This window comes from Vidua chalybeata, chromosome 18 (assembly GCF_026979565.1).
Source record: "Vidua chalybeata isolate OUT-0048 chromosome 18, bVidCha1 merged haplotype, whole genome shotgun sequence".
Lineage (NCBI taxonomy): Eukaryota > Metazoa > Chordata > Aves > Passeriformes > Viduidae > Vidua > Vidua chalybeata.
Window position 1 is genome coordinate 12538382 of NC_071547.1, and position 19155 is coordinate 12557536.

At 55.9% G+C, this 19155-nt stretch overlaps 1 protein-coding gene across 3 annotated transcripts in view; it reads right to left on the reverse strand.

Annotated features, from left to right (window-relative positions):
- Positions 1-19155, reverse strand: part of KSR2 (kinase suppressor of ras 2) — an 81163-nt gene extending 62008 nt beyond the window's left edge. For all 3 annotated transcript variants that reach the window (XM_053959148.1, XM_053959146.1, XM_053959147.1), the window contains exons 1-4: positions 18979-19155; positions 12612-12752; positions 11462-11612; positions 2569-3067 (exon numbers count right to left, since the gene is read on the reverse strand). In XM_053959148.1, the coding sequence (XP_053815123.1) occupies positions 2569-3067; positions 11462-11612; positions 12612-12752; positions 18979-19155 (968 nt within the window). The remainder of the gene's footprint in view (positions 1-2568; positions 3068-11461; positions 11613-12611; positions 12753-18978) is intronic.

Below are 19155 nucleotides of genomic sequence, written 5' to 3' on the forward strand. Positions count from 1 at the left end.
AAGCAACCCAAGGGCCCAGGGGCACAACTAAACCCCAGAAGGGGTTGATCAAGGAAGGTTCCAAATCCTCCTCCAGGGATGAGCTCCCTCCTGCAGGAAGCACAGAGGACTCAGACTTCAGGGACACTGTAAAAGTGTGGCATTAAAAAAAACCCATCCTCAAATTCCATGGCCACAGCTATAAAATAACAATTAGCTGAGAAGAGCCTGAAAATATTTCAATTTTAATCCACTTTTTATCTGTGCCAGGCATTTTCCACCTCATTCAGGCTAATAAACAGCTTCCACTCCAGCAGGGCTGTGCTGGAAAAAAAGAGGGAAAAAAGACGAAGCTGCCTCTTTAATGCACTAATTACAATCCCGAACCACTAATGGGATTAGCAGGCAGGATTTAGTGGTTGTCTCCTGCAAAATCATTAAGTGCCATTAGAGAAAATGAAGTTCCCTGCTTCTCCAAGAGGTTTGCAGGAATCCGGATCCAACCCGGCACAGCGGCCCCTGGAGCACAACGGGGTCCTGTCAATATTGGCTCTTTCCTTGATTAATTCCCCAATCAGGAGGTGAAATTGCCTAGCACCACTGGGAAGAGAGTACTGGGGACACTGGGAGAACCGGCTGCAGTCAGGCAAAGGAATCATGGAATGGTTTGGGTGGGAAGGGATCTCAAAGCTCATCCAGTGTCACCTCTGCCATGGGCAGGGACACCTTCCACTGTCCCAGGCTGCTCCGAGCCCTGTCCAGCCTGACCTGGGACATTCCAGGGATGCAGGGGCAGCCACAGCTGTGCCAGGAAGGCAGAGAGTGATGAAGGCAGAGGGGACACCACTGTTTGTGTCACCCCGTGTGACATTTCCATCTCCACGCCCTTCCCTGTTCCTTCCCTTTGCAGGGAATTCTGGGCACCCCATCCCCACACTGGGGAATCAGTGGCCAGAAGATTTAATGGTGTCCAGCTCCATGTCAGGGTGACCACGAGTGCTGCAAGGTGTCCCTGCCCTTGGAATGACGTGAGTTTTAAGGTCTCTTCCAGCCCAAACCTGGATTCCTTTGATCCCTGTCTGACCGTATCCAGCTTTCCCAGCATCTCCAGCGCTCCCTTCCCGGTGGTGCCCAGCAATTTCAGCTCAGGATCAGCAGGGAATATCCAGGGACAAACCAGGGGCCAAACAGGGCAAGCTCTGCCTTCAGTGAGACCTTCTCCAGCTGAGGTAGAGCATGACTGGGGGCTGGAATGCCGAGAAAAGCAGGAGAAGGGAGAGGCTGCTCCCCAGGAATGCGGGGATGCTCCCTGGGGACACGGGGGTGCTCCTGGGGACAGAACAAAGCAAACACTTCTCCAGTGCCTAAGCACGAGGGGGAGGGTGGCCTTTCAGGAGGCATTTTCCAGCTGAAATGGCTTTGTTCCCAAAAGCTAAAAGCCTTTGGGAACCAAAAATTCCCAGCTCAGGGGAAAAGGTGGGTGGATGATCACCCTCACCTCGTGCAATGATGGCTGCCACAGCCCGGGGGACAAGTGACACTGCGATGCTGAGGCCACCAGACACATCTGCCACCCCCAAACCCACCCTGGTTCCTTCTGCCCCAACAAGGGGAGCTCCAGGTCGGGCACTGGGAGCACCTCAGTGGATTTAACCCTTCCCGTGTCCCAGCTGGAGCTGCCCAAACACCACGGATAGGCCAGAGGGTCTGTGCTGTGCCAAGGCATCCATGCTCCCTCCAGAGCCCTCAGGGGACTCTTCCAGGATTCTGGCACGGCCTTTTTATGCTCAAGAACCCTAAATTTTTGGGATGAAAAGAGCAGTTTGTCCTGGGATCCTGCTTTGGACCAGCTCCATCCCGAACCACCCTCAGGGAGAGGAGGTGATGTCCCAAAGTGGCCACGAGTCCCCTCTGCCACCCCATGCCATGGTAGGAGAAAGGTTTTCCGAGCGGGGCCGCCGAAAGGGATGGAAAGGGATGGGGAGGGAATGTGGTGATGCCAGAGAATCCTTTCCCTGCCCAGCAGCAGCCTCTGCCGGCAGCGGAGCCACAGAGCAGGAGCCGCGGGGATGTGGCAGAGCCTGGAGAGCGCGCTCTGAGCACCGCCAGGGATGGGGAAGATCCCGGGGGGTCTCCAGAACAGAAACTGTCCTCTCCACGAGGATTTCTAAATCCACATATCCATAAGATTATTGCCATCTCTCTCCAGCGTGCACTCACTCCCCCACGCAGTCCTCACGGCCGTTCCCGTGCAGCAGCTGGAAAATCCAGCCCTCCCATCCCACATTCCGGCACTGCCAGGCAGCAATCCTGAGCCCCTGGGTGCTCCCCGTCCACCCCAAAATGAGATCCCGAGGCAGCAGAACGCCATCCCACAACATCCCCGCTCCCCATCCACCCCAAAATAAGATTCCGGGGCAGCAGAGCACCGTCCCACAACATCCCCGCCGCAAGGAGCTGCAAAAAAGGAATTTCCGCGCAAAACCTCCAGACAAAACACCGACATTTAGGGATAAATGTGCTTTTTCCAGGGCGCTGCGATGAGGTTTATCCCCCCCAACACGCACCAGCACCCGGGGCACCACTTACTTGGGGGTGTGCGCCTCATCCACGCGGTGCCCCAGCTGGAACTCGTGGGATTTGCTCCGGTGCAGCGCCGTGAATCCCGGGATGAGGTGGATCAGCTTCCGCGACGAGGGCGGGGGCGTCCCGGGGGGCTTCAGCTTGTTCCTGCGGCGCACGGGCGGGGTCCCCGGCGGCGTCATGGTGGTGACGATGTTGGGGGTGCGCGGGGGGGTGTGCGCGGCGTGGCGCTGCCGGGGGGACGGTGGCAGGGAGCGGTGGCCGGACTCCAGGGGTGGGCACAGCCCCGGGTGGCCCTCCACGGTCAGGCGGTCCACGTGGGTGTACATGGGGCCGTGGGACGAGCTGGCGTGGCAGTGGTGCTGCCCGCACTTGGGCTGGACCTTGGGGCTCAGGTGCGTCCTGCCCCAGGGTCCCGGCTCCGCGGGGCAGCCGGGGCTGTTCTCCTTGCCCGGCTCCGTGCTCGGCCACTGGATGGTCCAGTCCTGCTTGGAGAGGCTCCCGCCTGGAGAGGGCACAGAGACATGGCCATGCGGTGGGACAGAGGATGGGAATTCCCTGCTCAGCCCTGGAGGTGCTAGAGATCCCATCCCTGGGAGTGTTGGTGGGCTGGATGGGGCTGGGAGCAGCCTGGTTGAGTGGAAGGTGTCCTTGCCCATGGAATGAGATGATCCTAAAGGCTCCTTCCAACCCAACAATTCCATGATTTATTCCATGCTGGCACTGCATCCCAGCAAGAAGCTTCTCTTCTTACAGAATCTTGGAATGGTTTGTGTGGGAAGGGACCTTAAGGATCATCTCACCTTCCACTGTCCCAGGCTGCTCCCAGCCCCACCCAGCCTGGCCTTGGGCACTGCCAGGGATCCAGGGGCAGCCACAGCTGCTCTGGGCACCCTGTGCCAGGGCCTGCCCACCCTGCCAGGGAACAATTCCTTCCCAATATCCCATCCATCCCTGCCCTCTGGCACTGGGAAGCCATTCCCTGTGTCCTGTCCCTCCATCCCTTGTCCCCAGTCCCTCTCCAGCTCTCCTGGAGCCCCTTTAGGCCCTGCAAGGGGCTCTGGAGCCTTCTCCTCTCCAGGTGAGCACCCCCAGCTCTCCCAGCCTGGCTCCAGAGCAGAGGGATGGGTGGCCTGAAGACCACAGAGATTCCCAGAGGATCATCCAGTGCCACCCCTGCCATGGGCAGGGACACCTCCCACTATGCCAGGCTGCTCCAAGCCCTGTCCAACCTGGCCTTGGGCACTGCCAGGGATCCAGGGGCAGCCCCAGCTGCTCTGGAGATGCCTCTGTGGAGCCTCACCACTCTGAATTTGCCAGGGGTGGAGGTGTCCCCACATGTCCCACACCATCACCAGCTCCCGCTGCCACCCCAAATGGTGGCACTGGGGTGGGACACCCCCGCTGGGACGGTGACACCGCTCACCTGGCCCAGGCTGATGCCCACCTCACCCCCATCTGTATAACGAGGGGGCTGCAATTAACAGAGGCTCCTCTCCACTCCTAATTATCCATCACCACCAGGAGCAAAGCAGCACCTTTGGAGCACCCCAGGGATGATCCGTGTGGAATCTGGTCCTTGATCCCAGCTTTTGAGGCCTTTTGATTGCCCCCATCAAGGCAAACCCAAATCTCCTCATTTTCCAAATCTCATTTCCCCCTCCCTGCCTGGGTTGGTAATTGGATCCTCTCCCCTCGCTCCGGCCTTTCCATGGGAATGTTCCAGTTCAAGCTCCAGAGGAAAAGGAAAGGCTTGGGAAATGAAAGCTTTGGGTTGAAAGAAAGCTTTGAGGCAAGGGATGGAGGATGGGGCATGAGGAGTTTGCCAGAATCATTTTCTCAGAGCAGAACATCAAAATAAATGATAAAAAACTGCCAAAGTAATTGTAAAATATGAAAAAAAATTAACAGGAAAAAAAATCCCAAATAATTGTAAAATATTTTTAAAATAGCAATAAACAATTCCTAAATAATTGTAAAATATTTAAAAATGCATCAACAAAGAATAAAAAGAAAAAATAATATTAAAAATCTTAAAGATTAAGATGAATTCATTAGAATGAATAAGAAATTTAAAAAGTAATCTTAATTAAAATTTTTATAAATTAAAAGTAATAAATTAGAATAAAATATAATTTAAATAATAATTTAAAGGTTTTTAATTAAAGTTATTTAAGTGAAATTAAAAAGACATCAAAATAAAGTAAAAATAATAATTAAAAACTCTAAAAATAAAACAAATTAATTAGAATGAATAAGAAGTAGAAATAAATGAAAAGTAAAAAGTAAAAATGTTATAAATTAAAATTAATTAGAACAAATAAGAAATAAAAATAAATAAAATAAAAACTAATAATGTTTAATAATAAAATAATTCATTAGAACGACGAGTAAGTAAAAATAAATGAAACTAAAAATGAGAGCAATAAAAATATTTACCAAAAAAATCGAAAAATCGGAAAAATCTCAGCGTATGCAAATCATCGCGTGCCTATGCAAATTTGCTCTTCCCATTGGCCACTTCGCTCGCCTTGATTTGCATAACGCCGAGCCGGCCCGGCGCTAATTAGCGGCGTTAATGAAGATGGGGTGAGGATCTCCCTGCGCCCCCCGTGTCCCCGCCGATGCTCCCGGGAATGACAACAACTCCCGGTCCGGGCTAAAAAGAACCGGGGAAAGCCGGGAGGAGTTAATTCCCGGCAGGAAGGCGGCAGGTAGCGCGATGGGAGCAGCTTAAAGCGGGAATGCGCTTAAGAGGGGAAAAAACCAACAAAAATATCCCAAAGCTGCTCTGGCTCCAGAGGCTGTCAGAGGCTGGCGGATTCCGCTCGCTCCCGGCCGCTGCTGCTCTGATTCCCGGCTGGAAAAGCACCGGGAGAGCTGGCACGGAGGGAAAGTCCCCTCTGCCCCCTTTGTCCCCAGGCGGGCCCCCTGACTGCTCCTCAAAACTTCCTTTGTTTAGATCTCAAATATGATATATTATAATATATTATTTAATAATATAGTTAATTTATTTATTTACCATTTTGTATCATAACATACGGTGTTTATTTAATATAATATTAATATATAATTTATTATATATATTCTTTAAAATATATATATTTAATAATATATATTATATATATACACTATATAATTATGTGTATGAACACACATATATAATATATAATATATAATATATAATATATAATATATAATATATAATATATAATATATAATATATAATATATAATATATAATATATAATATATAATATATAATATTATATATTGTAATATAATATAATATATATATATATATTATATATTGTATATAATATATTAATATATATATATTATATAATATAATATAATATAATATAATTAATATAATATAATATAATATAATATAATATAATATAATCGTATTTATTTAATAATAACTATATTATTTTTTTTATATCAGCCACAGCCGCCCCCCAGTCCCACAGTCCACCTCTCCTGTCCCTCTGGATGCTCCTTTTGGATGAATTTGGCATCATGGATCCCCTCAGATCCCTCCCTCCACCCCATTTCAGCAGGGAAACTTTTCCCAAACAGCTCCATTAAAAACCGACAGGAAAACCAACTCCTGGGAAGAGGAGGCAGCGCTGGGATGCAGCTCATGCATCCAGAGATGGAAAAATTCCACCTGTCCCAAACTTCAAAGAGCAAGTTTTGCTTTGTTTTCCTAAAAAGAGAAGGCTGGGAATAATTCCCATGGGAGCTGGCGAGGCAGCCCTGCTGCTCCTCGGGATGCTCCGAGCGCTCCTTCCCTTCCCAAAAGCTGCTCCCAGGTGACCAAACTGGAGCTTTTGGAATGCCCAGGGTTTTCTGGGAACCCCCAGGTCCCAGCACCCACATGCTGGGATAGCAGCCTCTGGAATGGACTCTGGCATCCCCCAGCTTGGCAGCATGGGGATATCAGGAAAGTCAACTCTTCCCTCCTCTCCACCGCACCGGCACAGCTCCCAAATTCCCTCCAAACTGGGATTTTCCCTGCTTCTCCCTCACTGCTCCCGACCCTGCCTGACCCTGCGCTGTCCCCAGGCCACCCTCAGCCTTCCCAGGGCTCATCAATATTCCATTCCAGCTCATTTTTCCCGGTAGGACACTTAAAAACCTGCACACATCCCTCAGCAGTCACACCCCATCAACTCCTCGAGCCACAGCTCCGCTCGGATTTGATATTAAATTAATCCCACTCTGACATCAAACCCGAAAACAAAACCCCACTGCCAAGGATCCAAGGAAAGCCCAATCCAGCCTTGTTAACACCACGAAGCAGGGGGATTGATCTGGATTTGCCACACTCTGATTTATGGGATGCTCCGGGGTTTTCCTTGCTGCCCCCAGGATGCTCAGCTTGGGAAGCGCCTCCTTTTCCAAGCCCATCCTGGCAAAATCCATCTCCATGAAACAGCCTCCAGCTCCCTGCCCAGGCAGGGGCAGCCTGGGAAATTAGAGGCTTCTAATTAACGACTCAATAAATAAAGATGGATGGGAAAGGTTAATCCTGAACCTCATTCCTGCTTTATGAATACAAATCTTGGCGTCTCGGAATCGGCCGCTGCAGCTCCTGCCAAGGAATTCCAGCTTTTAAGTAGGATGCAACTTGTTCATTAATTACATTTTTAGGATGAGGACAATGTATTGATTCACAAGGAGATAAAATGCAGCTAAAATAGAGATTAAAAGGCATTTCTGAGGCAGTTGGTGCATCTGGGGCTCCTTTGGGGGGCTGTCATATCCCAGTGGATCTAAAATCCCAACAATGCATCCAAAGAGAGCCTCGCTGCCATCCCGGGATGCTTTTCCATCCCCATCCTAAAAACTCCCAGACAGCTCCTCAGGGCTGTGCCAGCCTCACTGTCACAGAGCCATGGAGCCAGCGAGCAGCTCAAAATCCCTGGAATCCAGCAGAGGGATGGAGGGATGATGGCTGGATGGATGATGGATGGATGGATGGATGGATGGATGGATGGATGGATGGATGGATGATGGATGATGGATGGATGGATGGATGGATGGATGGATGGATGGATGGATGGATGATGGATGATGGATGGATGGATGGATGGATGGATGGATGGATGGATGATGGATGGATGGATGGATGGATGGATGGATGGATGATGGATGATGGATGGATGGATGATGGATGGATGGATGGATGGATGGATGGATGGATGGATGGATGGATGATGATGGATGGATGGATGGATGGATGGATGGATGGATGATGGATGATGGATGGATGGATGGATGGATGGATGGATGGATGGATGGATGGATGATGGATGATGGATGGATGGATGATGGATGGGATGGATGGATGGATGGATGGATGGATGATGGATGGATGGATGGATGGATGGATGATGGATGGATGGATGGATGGATGGATGCACAGCACCCCCTTAGTGCACCCCAAAGCCGCAACTCCATCACTGCTCAGTCCCCAACAGCCCAGGAGGACATTCCCAAGGTCCCAGCAGTGCTGCTCTGCCCATCCCAATCCCACATCCTACCAAAACACACTGCCTGGACCGTGGGGAATCTGAAGCTGGGTGGGGTGGTTGGCTCCCATTACCCACCTGCAGCCCAAGGCATCCAGGGAGCATCCTGCCCTTCCCTGGCCAGAAATCCCACTCCCAGAGTTCCCAACTCTCTGCCAGCAGGAGCGGAGCAGGGACTCTGCTCCTGCTTTCCCAGGGGATGAAAAGAGGCAGAATTCCTGGGATGGAGCCAGAGGCAGGGAACAGGGAACCCATCTGGCATCGCAGGTGGAGCTTCCCACACCCAAATCCTCGAGAAATTCAGGGAGATTTGGTCTCCTCTGGTGCCTGGGAGCTCCTGCACCCCTTGGGCTCTGCCTGTCACCTCCCTGACCCCAAGGCTGTGTCATCCACAGGACAATGCATCTCCAGCATGGCACAGAACCACAGCAGCTGGCATTTCCAAGGATCCCGATCCAGCTCTGGCAGAGCAGGAGTGGCACAGCAGCCTCCTGGCAATGCCAGAGGGACAGAGCAGCCGCTCCCGCCGGGAGCAGTGGGGTGATGGATGGAGTTAAATGGGAAACAAACACTCCCTGCCCACTGGCTTTCTCCTGCTGGGATTCAATGAACCACCAGGAATGCTGGCAGCCCCATCAGCTGCCCCATTAGGGAGCAAATGGACCCGCAGCATCCCACAGACCTCCGGTACTTCCATCTCCTCCTCCTTCCATCTCCTCCAGCCGGAAAACTCTGGAAGAACCAGAGAAACTTCCTGCAGCTGCCGAGCCAAAGGCCAAGGCGGATTTTCCAAAGCAGGGAATTCCCTGGGCCAAGCAGGGCAGAGAAAGTGGGATTTGTTTGGAGCAGCCTTTAAAAGTCAGAGGTGTTTAAACAAAGAGCCTTCCCAGGGCTACCAGGGAGACACCGCTGCCCTTCCTCAAATAGCAGGGAGACTTCATGGAAATGCCAAGGGGAAGGGAGGCAGGAGCTGGATTTAGGGAGCTGGAGTGAGGGGGGATGCTCCCTAGGGAATGGCAGGCTGGGCTCAGACAGCCCCACCTCACCCCGGTGCCACTGTCCCCAGCACGGGGTGGCACTGCCACTCTGTGTCGTGTGGGAGGCCTGGAGAGGATCCAGAACTGGTGGATGTGACCAGGGTCTCTCCAGGCTGGAGCTGGGATCCTCCTCTGGGACATTCCGTGCCCTGGGAACACTGCTGGTCCCCCAAAGCTGCCCCTCCTTGAAACTGTGTCACGTGGCCAGCAGTGTCCCCTGCTGTCCCCAAGGGCTGCTCCACACCTGCAAAGCCCAGATGAAAACCCAGCAGGGCTCATTCCCAGCCTCCCAAACCCTGGGGTGCAGCTGTGTTGGAGGAGCCCCTCTAGAAGGGACAGGAGCCAAGCAGAGGGGTCAGGGGTCCCCAGATCATGGGGGCCTGGGGACCCCTAATCACCAGGGTTTGCTGCTGCCCCAGAGTCACCCCCTGTGCTGGCAGTGCTCTTCCCAAGCTGGCACCACAGAACCATGGGGATGGGGATGGGCTGTGCCAGAGGGGCTGGAGCGTGTCCAGGGAAGGGAATGGAGCTGGGAAGGGGCTGAAGCCCCAGGAGAGGCTGAGGGAGCTGGAAAGGGGCTCAGCCTGGAGAAAAGGAGGCTCAGGGGGGACCTTGTGGCTCTGCACAACTCCTGACAGGAGGGGACAGCCGGGGCAGGTCGGGCTGTGCTCCAGGGAACAGGGACAGGAGGAGAGGGAACGGCCTCAGGCTGGGCCAGGGGAGGCTCAGGGTGGATTTTGGGGAAATCTCCTTCACGGAAAGGGTGGTCAGGCACTGGCACAGCTGCCCAGGGCAGTGCTGGATCCCCATCCCTGCAGGGATTTAACAGCTGTGTGGATGTGGCACCTGGGGACATGGGGCAGTGCTGGCCTTGGCAGTGCTGGGGGTTGGCTGGACTCGCTCCTAAAGGATCTTTTCCAACCCAAACGGTTCAGTTGTGACCCATCAAGCTCGGCTGGGACACGGTGTCAGCACAGCGGGACTCTGCCCAGCCCTCGCTGCACCCCCGTCTCTCCCCTGGCAGAGGCGGCCCCGGCCCCGCTCTGCCCCCGGTGGCGGCGCAGCTGCAGCCGGAGCGGCTCCGTGCAGCGATTGAAGAGCGGAGCTCTGCTGCCACCGCCCGGGGAGCCGGCAGCCCGCACCGCACGGCACCGGGAGCCGCGCATCCAGCGCCGGGAAAGGCGCGCGGGGTTGGGGCGTTCCCTGGGAAGGGGTCTGGGAATGGGGGCTCTGCTCTGAACCAGCCGGGAAGCGATGCTGGAGCTGCTCTGAGCTTTCCCCTGAGGCTCCTGACCGAGCTCCTGCAGGCACGGGGGTCAGGGGACCGTGTAAGAGTCATGGAATGGGCTGGGTTAAAAGGGGCCCTCACCCAGTGCCACCCCTGCCATGGGCAGGGGCACCTTCCACTGTCCCAGGCTGCTCCCAGCCCCACCCAGCCTGGCCTTGGGCACTGCCAGGGATCCAGGGGCAGCCACAGCTGCTCTGGGCACCCTGTGCCAGGGCCTGCCCACCCTGCCAGGGAACAATTCCTGCCCAATCTCCCATCCATCCCTGCCCTCTGCCACTGGGAAGCCATTCCCTGTGTCCTGTCCCTCCATCCTTTGTCCCCAGTCCCTCTCCAGCTCTCCTGGAGCCCCTTTAGGCCCTGCAAGGGGCTCTGAGCTCTCCCTGGAGCCTTCTCCTCTCCAGGTGAGCACCCCCAGCTCTCCCAGCCTGGCTCCAGAGCAGAGGGATGGGTGGCCTAAAGACCTCAGAGATTCCCAGAGGATCACCCAGTGCCACCCCTGCCATGAGCAGGGACACCTCCCACTGTCCCAGGCTGCTCCAAGCCCTGTCCAACCTGGCCTTGGGCACTGCCAGGGATCCAGGGGCAGCCACAGCTGCTCTGGAGATCCTTCTGTGGAGCCTCACCACACCGAGAGGAATTTGCCAGGGGTAGAGGTGTCCCCTTGGAGCATCTCCACGGCCTCCTCTGGTCTCATTCCAGCAGCTCCAGATCCTTCTCATGTTGGGGACCCCACAGCCAGGGGCAGCTCTGCAGGTGGGGTCTCACCTGAGCGGGGCAGAGGGGCAGAATCTCCTCCTCCTTTCCTGCTGCCCCTGCTGGGGGCTCAGCCCAGGGCAGGGGGGGTTTGGGGTCCCAGCTCTCAACCCCCCATCACCCCTTTCCCAGCACAGTTCCCAGATGTTCCCTGAAGGAAATGAATCCCAGGCAGCCCCAGGGATGCAGGAGCTCTGCCAACATTAAAGCCACACTGCCGGTGCCACCACAGCAGGATGGTGCCGCCCAGCCGGGCAGCCCGAGGGGACAGAGGTCGCTCACCGGACTTGTGGACACTGCGGAGGCAGGACAGGGACGCGTTCAGCCGGGCACACTCCTCGCTGTTGGCCCCAAACTTCTCCACGGTGGCACAGACCTGGTCATCGGTCATGTCCAGCAGATCCTCCAGGCTCAGCTGCCCAGGGGCGATTTCCTGAGGGACGAATGGGTCAGGAATGAGGGAGGAGGAACCAATCACCCTGGAGCATCCTCTGCACCTCGGGGAACACCAGGGAGAATCCATTCTCTCCAGGTCATGGACCCAAACCCATCAATTTCCACCTGAATCTCCAAGAAATCCTGGAGGAACTGAAGTTTAATCTCCAGTTTTTCTACAGTTTTAGGTATATCCAAACCCAGCTCAACCTCTGGGAGCACCAGAAAAACCCAGGCCTGACTGGGAATGTGGAAGGGGAAGGGGAACGGAGAAAGGAGAAAGAAAGGAGAAAGGGGGAAGGGGGAAGGGGGAAGGGGGAAGGGGGAAGGGGGAAGGGGAGGGAAGGGAAGGGGAGGGAAGGGGAGGGGAGGGGAGGGGAGGGGAGGGGAGGGGAGGGGAGGGAAGGGAAGGGAAGGGAAGGGAAGGGAAGGGAAGGGAAGGGAAGGGGGAAGGGAAGGGAAGGGGGAAGGGAAGGGAAGGGAAGGGGGAAGGGAAGGGGGAAGGGAAGGGAAGGGAAGGGAAGGGGGAAGGGAAGGGAAGGGAAGGAAGGGAAGGGAAGGGAAGGGAAGGGAAGGGAAGGGAAGGAAGGGAAGGGAAGGGAAGGGAAGGGAAGGGAAGGGAAGGAAGGGAAGGGAAGGGAAGGGAAAGGGAAGGGAAGGGAAGGAAGGGAAGGGAAGGGAAGGGAAGGGAAGGGAAGGGAAGGAAGGGAAGGGAAGGGAAGGAAGGGAAGGGAAGGAAGGGAAGGAAGGAAGGAAAGGAAAAGGAAAGGAAAGGAAAGGAAAGGAAAGGAAAGGAAAGGAAAGGAAAGGAAAGGAAAGGAAAGGAAAGGAAAGGAAAGGAAAGGAAAGGAAAGGAAAGGAAAGGAAAGGAAAGGAAAGGAAAGGAAAGGAAAGGAAAGGAAAGGAAAGGAAAGGAAAGGAAAGGAAAGGAAAGGAAAGGAAAGGAAAGGAAAGGAAAGGCCCCTCCCTTTTCCAGGTGGGAATGCCCAGCCCTTACCTCCATCACCTCCTTCCGGATGTCGACAATGCGGAACCAGTGCAGGAGCTGGGGGAAGCCCTCCAGTTTGGCATTGCGCTCCTGCAGGGCCACCTTCCTCTTGCAGGACAGCTGCCGGCTGAAATACTTCACCAGTTTGCTCTGGAAAAGACGGGAAAGCCCTCATGGGATCCCCCAGTGGCAGCTGGGGCTCAGCTCTCACTCTGCCCCATCCCAAGGCTCAAAATTCTGCCCCAAAACACTCCTTCAGCCAAGAGCATCGAGGTTTGGTGTGCAAGAGGGAATTTCCCTCCAAAAAAAAATCCCTTTATCAGCTCCTTCATCCCCAACCCAGTGCTGGGGTCTCATTCAGGGGGTGGGCAGCCCTTGGCAGTCCCTGGGGGTGTGAGTGGGACAAGGGGGACAGGCACCACTCTTCCCACAAACGCTGCCCCATCCCAGTGCTGCTCAGCCCCCACAGGACACTTTTCCCACTTCTATTCCCAGCTGCAGGGCCAAAGGACCCCTAAAGGACACGGTCTCCTCTCTTACACCCAGGTTTGATGCCAAGAACCCCCCCAAACATCCCTCAAAAGCCACACTCTCCTTTTTTACCCCCCGCAAAAACCCTACAAGGGGATCAGCTGCAGCATCACATCCCAAGGCTGGAATGTGGCATTTTCTCCTCATTCCCCCCTCACCAACCCAAATCTTCCTCTCTCCAGAGCCATCCCCCCTCTCTCCTCCTTTGTAGCCCCATCCCTGCTCGGATCATCCCCCAAATCCCCCAAACTCTCCCACCCTGAGGCCGGAGCCGTTCCCAGGCGTAGCCCGGCAGCTCCCAAAATAAAGCTGCCCTCCTTTCCCGGGAATATAGAGCAGGGCTGGGAAGCTGCTGGGATTTCCTGCTCCTGCTTTTCCAGCTGGGTGATTCCCCGGCGCCCGCAGCACTAGATGGTGCTGTGCCTCTGCTCCTGCACACCCCAAAAATAGACAGGTAAACACGGGGTGGTTTGGGATACAGAGATGAGGGGAGAACCCCGCTGTGGGATTTGGGAGTTTTCCCATCTCTCCCTGTCCTTTCCCTCGTGGTACCCACTGGTGATGCCCACAGGGGTCGGCATCACGCCCAAAATCACCCTCCAGCTGGGTAAGGGCCCTGCCAGGAGCTGGGGACAGGGTTGTCACCCCCCTGGCAGTTTCTCTCCATCCTCAGCCTGGCTACCAGAGATTAATTCCTGAAAATTAACTCCCAAACATGAGGCAGGAACAGCAAAATTGGATCTGAGGGGCTGCAGGGAGCCCTCAGCTCTGCAGAGCCCTGCCCCACTTCCAGGGCTGATTTTTAAGGAAAAACACCCCCAAAACAGACAATCTAAGGTTTAAGGATCAGCCTGGAACTCACATCCCAAACACGCTCCAGGCTTTTGGAACTGAAGCAGCCCCAGGCACTTTGAACACACCCAGAGGCAGCTCCTGTCTTCCAAAAAATGCCTTTGCATGGACACGACTGCAGCAAAACACCAGGAAAAGAAATTCCTAAAAGATCCACATCCTGCCCCCAGCCTGTTCTCCATTCTGCCTCTCCAGATGGGATCCCAAAGGGAATAAAGGTGATTTCTGAGCCACCACGGCATCACCAGTGCCAAAAACAGAATCCTGGGGTGGGAATGGAGCTGGGGACAGGGCAGTCCCACCACCATCATGCAGAGGTGAGCTGGGAATGGGGAAAGAGTGGGGGAAATGGAGGAAATTTAATTTCCAGCTGGGGGAACTCACCCCCACAGAGCCCTTGAGTGACAGGAAGGGTAATTTTTAACCCAAAAGAGGACCCCGCTGGGACCCCCAGGGGCTCTGGTCCATGGATTTGCCCCAGCCAGGGAAAAAGAAGCCCCAGAAACCCCTCTGTAAAATCCAGAGGCTCTCGGTGTTTGCTGGGGATGGAAAGGGGAGGGAATTCCCTGCCCCATCCCACGGAGAATGCCCCATCCCGCGGCCGCGGAGCTGCTCTGCATCCCGCTCATCCCGGCACGGAGCAAATTTGGGAAATGCTTCGTTCCTGCTGTGGCACAACCTCCCACTGCTTCCGTGCCTCAGTTTCCCCACTTGGAAGCGGACAGGGGGCACAAGCAGAGGGGTGGGAATCCCGCGGATTCCCCCCCCCCCCCCTTCCTGCTGGTGGAATTTGTGGCTGGTCCAGCTGGGGATCCAAAGCTTTTCCTGTGGAGCTGGGGTTGTTTTCCCACCTTCCCAGCGCCTCTCCCTGCTGCAGCTCTGCCCGGGGGGAAGGGCAGGAGCGATGCTCTGGGATGAAGGAGTGAAACCACCAGGATTTCCTTCTTTTTGGAGCATCCAGCAGCCCCTGGAACCCCCAGCTCCTTGGAAAACAGCGTCCCTGCTGAGCCAGGGGCAGGTGCGGGCACAGGAGCGATGTCCCCGCTCCACGTCACTCCACAGGAGCTTGGGTGACCCCAGCAAGGCGAGGGGCCGGGATCACCCCGGGCTGGAGCCGGATTTCCCAATCCCAGCCCTTTCCATTACCCCGAGCGGGAATTTCCCTGGGCTCATCCCAAACCCAGCACGGCCGCAAGCGGCTGCTCCCCCCAGCCCCGGCAGGTTCTGAGCCGGTCTCCAAGGAGCGAGAGGGCGGCTGTTCCCCCTGGAATGGGATCCTTGACGTCAGCCCGGCTGGCGACGGCACCGGCCCTGCCTGGAGACCAGGACAGGCGGTGGAAAATCCAGGAGGGGAAAGTTCATTCATCTGGCACCCGGTGAGCTGTGGGGAATGCCCATTCCATCCCATCCCATCCCATCCCATCCCATCCCATCCCATCCCAGCTGGATCAGCACTTCCATGTGGGATGCCTTCATGCCATGAAGTGGGAGGCTCTTCTGCACCCCTAAAAATCCTTTTCCATGACAAGAAACACAACCAGAGCGGCTCCCTCCAAGGGGCTCGTTATTCCAGAGGCACCTGGAGCAGCCTGGGGCTGGGGAATTCCTTGCCAGGGCTCTATTTTCTCTCTCAGGGCTCTCCCAAAGTCCTGTTGGGCTTGTGAGATGTCTCTGGCTCTGCTCATCCTTTATTTCGGGAGATGCTAAATGGTCCCGGGGGGTTTTGCTGGGAATACAGGAGCCACAATGTCTCCATCCAGCATCCTGGGAGGATCCAGCTCTGGGAGAAGTGCACTGTGCTCACCCGTGGTATGAGACACCAGAGAATCCACACATTCAGGCAGCAAAAATCACAAAATCATGGAATGGTTTGGATTGGAAGGAGCTTAAAGCTCCTCCAGTTCCACCTCATGGGCAGGGACAGCTTTCACTGTCCCAGGCTGCTCCAAGCCCCATCCAACCTGGCCTTGGACACTTCCAGAGATCCAGGGGCAGCCACGGCTTCCCTGGGCAAATCCCAGTGCTGGAACAGCATCTCCACAGCCTGTGGAGCTTTGGGAATGGCCACAGCTCTTTCCTCAGAGCCTCTTCCTGTCCTCACCACACAGCAGCCAAAAGTATCCTGGGAGATTTCTCTGTTCCTGGCAGGAGCCTGGCAGCCCAGGGAGAGGGAAATGTCGATCCTGGGGCTATCCTTGGAGCCATCCCGGTTCCTGGGAGCCCTGACTGACATTTTGACATTGGGATGGGGTTTAACCCCACAGACAGAATGGTGCTGTGGGACATTCAGGAATATCACCCAGCTTTGAGGAAATTTTCCGTCTGCTGTTCCCAAATTCCACCGAATGCAGCACCCCATATCCATATTTACACCCCAACCCCAAATTTAGAGCCATAAAGCCCAACTGCCACACTTGGACAGGGATAAACCCCCACAGCCCAGGCAGGGCTGACGGATGAACACTCAGCTCCTTCTGGATGCCGCCCCATAGGAAGCAAGCCAGTCTCGATTCCTGCTCCAGGTGTTTTGTCCCAGATGCTGCCTTGGTTCCCACTGGAACCTGTCCCAAGCCATAAGCAAGACCCAAAAAGCCTCCCAGCTCCAAGGATTGCCCCTGGAACCAGGCTGCAGCCGTGGTACCCATCCCAAAAACACTGCAGGGCAGGATGCAGGAGGATGAGAGCTCACACATACCTTAAGGTGGCTTAAAACAAAAACAAAAACAAAAACAAAAACAAAAAAAAAAAAAAAAAAAAAAAAAAAAAAAAAAAAAAAAAGAAGGGGAAAACTTCTATTAATCCAGCAAAATCAATGTTTAGCCTATGAAGATTAACCAAAACACCACGGATTCTCCCGTTTTATTCCAGGCTCGTGCTGACACAAGGGCTGGGCACTGTCTCCAGTGCCACATCCCAGGTCACCACTCCCTTTGCCATGGCACTGCCTGGCCCGGCTCTGCTGCCACCAGATGGGAAGGGAAGAGGCACAGAGTGAGGCCTCAGAGTCTGTGTCACGTCCTTGGGATGTGGTGGTGGCAGCAGGGACTCAGGGACACAGAGACTCGGGGACTTGGGGACTCAGGGCCAAGCTCCACTCCCGTTGACGCTGGTGGCAACCCAGGACAACACCAGGAGCCAGCCCAGGGCTGGCATCGGGAATCTGGCCCTGGATTCACTCCCCTTGTGGGAATCACCCTGGGTTTGAGGTGAAAAACAACCAGAGAGTGTCAGCAGGGATGTCCTTGGCTGGAACATCCCAAGCTCCCGGTTTGGGGGTGTTTTAGGGATGGCAATGCCAGGGCTCCCTGTGGCTGGCACTGAGTGATCCATAGGGGCTGGAGAGGTGCTTCCCTGTGAGCATTTGTAGGATAACATGCTCCTGACCCTTCATCCAGCCCCAGCTGGGCTGCCCCAGTGGCACTGGGATGCTGGGAAGAAGCATCCCACCAGGATGACTCCATCACACTCCCCTACTCCCCTCCATGTCCATGGGACAGACAAGGAATCCTCTAGTGCTGACCTCAACGAGGCCAATCACTCCATGTAGGATGAGCTCCTGGAGTCCTGCACCTCCTGGAAAATTCTCCTGGGGATTTGAAGCCTGCCTGCATCCCAAAAAGTCTCCAGCACACCCCAAAACCACTGTTATCCCTCTCCTGAGGTTGCTCCAGGACCAACAGCTCCCAGCCCTTCACACGGAGAATTGGGATGAGACAGGGCTTGGATCAAGGGGAGGTGACAGCAGGATGGGAACAGGAATGAGCACAAGTTGGGACACAGAGCAGGGAGCTGCACCCCAAACCTGGGGTCTCCCCACAAGTGGCACAGCAGTGATGTGGTGATGCCCCAGTTCTTCCCACAGCACTCAGGAACTTGGGGAGCAAAAGCAGCAGGACAGGGTGCTCCAGTCATGGTCCAGAGCCAACAGAGGGGCTGCAGGACCAGCTGAAAGGCCTGAGTCGGATCTGGCTCTGAAATCCCCCCACCCACAGCCCCAGCTCCGCGCCAGCCGCCCCCACAGCACCAGCACAGCCCCGCTGGCGTCTCCCCAGGGTCATGGCCTCGCTACTCCTCGCTCTGTGCCAGCTGCAGAGATCCCACTCAGCCCTGGGAATCCCTGGCTGTTCCCAGCCCACCGACCTCCTACTGAACCACAAATTCACCCCAGCCAGCGGGGGCTCAGCACGCTCCAAGGGGAGCCTCATCCTCTGGGAGGCAGGAGTGGGGAGGGGGGAAGGCAGCCGGGCCGGGGGCTGCTGCCTGGAGGGAGGGATGCAGGTGGGCCAGGGGATGCAGCCAGCTGGGAGAGCTGGAGCCTGCTGGATCCCAAGGGATTCAGGTGGGCTGAGGGGATGCAGCTCAGGGAAGGGGATTCAGCCAGGCCCAGGGGATGCAGCCCCATGGAAGGAATGCAGGTGGGCTGAGGGGATGCTGCCTGGTGGAAGGGATGCAGCCAGGCCCGTGGGATGCAGCCTGCCACAAGGAATGCAGGCGGGCCGAAGGGATGCAGTCCAAGGAAAGGGATGCAGGCAGGCTGGGGGGATGGAGGCGGGCAGCAGGGGTGCAGGTGGGCCGATGGGATGCAGCCCGGTGAAAGGGATGCAGCCAGGCTGGAGCAGGAGCCTGGACGAAGGGATGCGGCCGGGCCGGGGGATGCAGGAAGGGGGAAGGGATGCAGGTGGGCCGGGGAATGCAGGTGGGCCGGGGGATGCCGCCTGCCGGGCGGTGGAAGCCGGGGGAGGGACACAGCCGGGCCGGGGGATGCCGGGGGGTACCGGGAAGATACCGGGGGGGCTGCGGCCGGGGCCGGGCGCCCCCGGTGGGTCCCGGCAGGAGGGTTCGGTGGTCCCGGACCCACCTCGGGGCCACCTGCAGAGCGCGCAGCCTCACTCGGGCGCACCGCAGCGCCGCGGGGGAACCCGCCGCGGCCCGGGGGGGTGGGGGGAAGACTGATGGGGGGGTGTTGATGCTGGGGGGGTCGGCGGGCCCGTACCTCCAGGGTGCGGATCTCCTTCTGCGTGAGGTCGTTGGAGGCGGCGCACTTGGTGCGGAGCCCCTCCAGGTTGGAGATGCTGATGTCGATCATGTTCTGGACCAGCTCGCACTGCTGCAGCGCCTTCTGCAGACTCAGCTCCTGCTCCTCGCTCCTCGTCATGTTGTCCTCATCCAT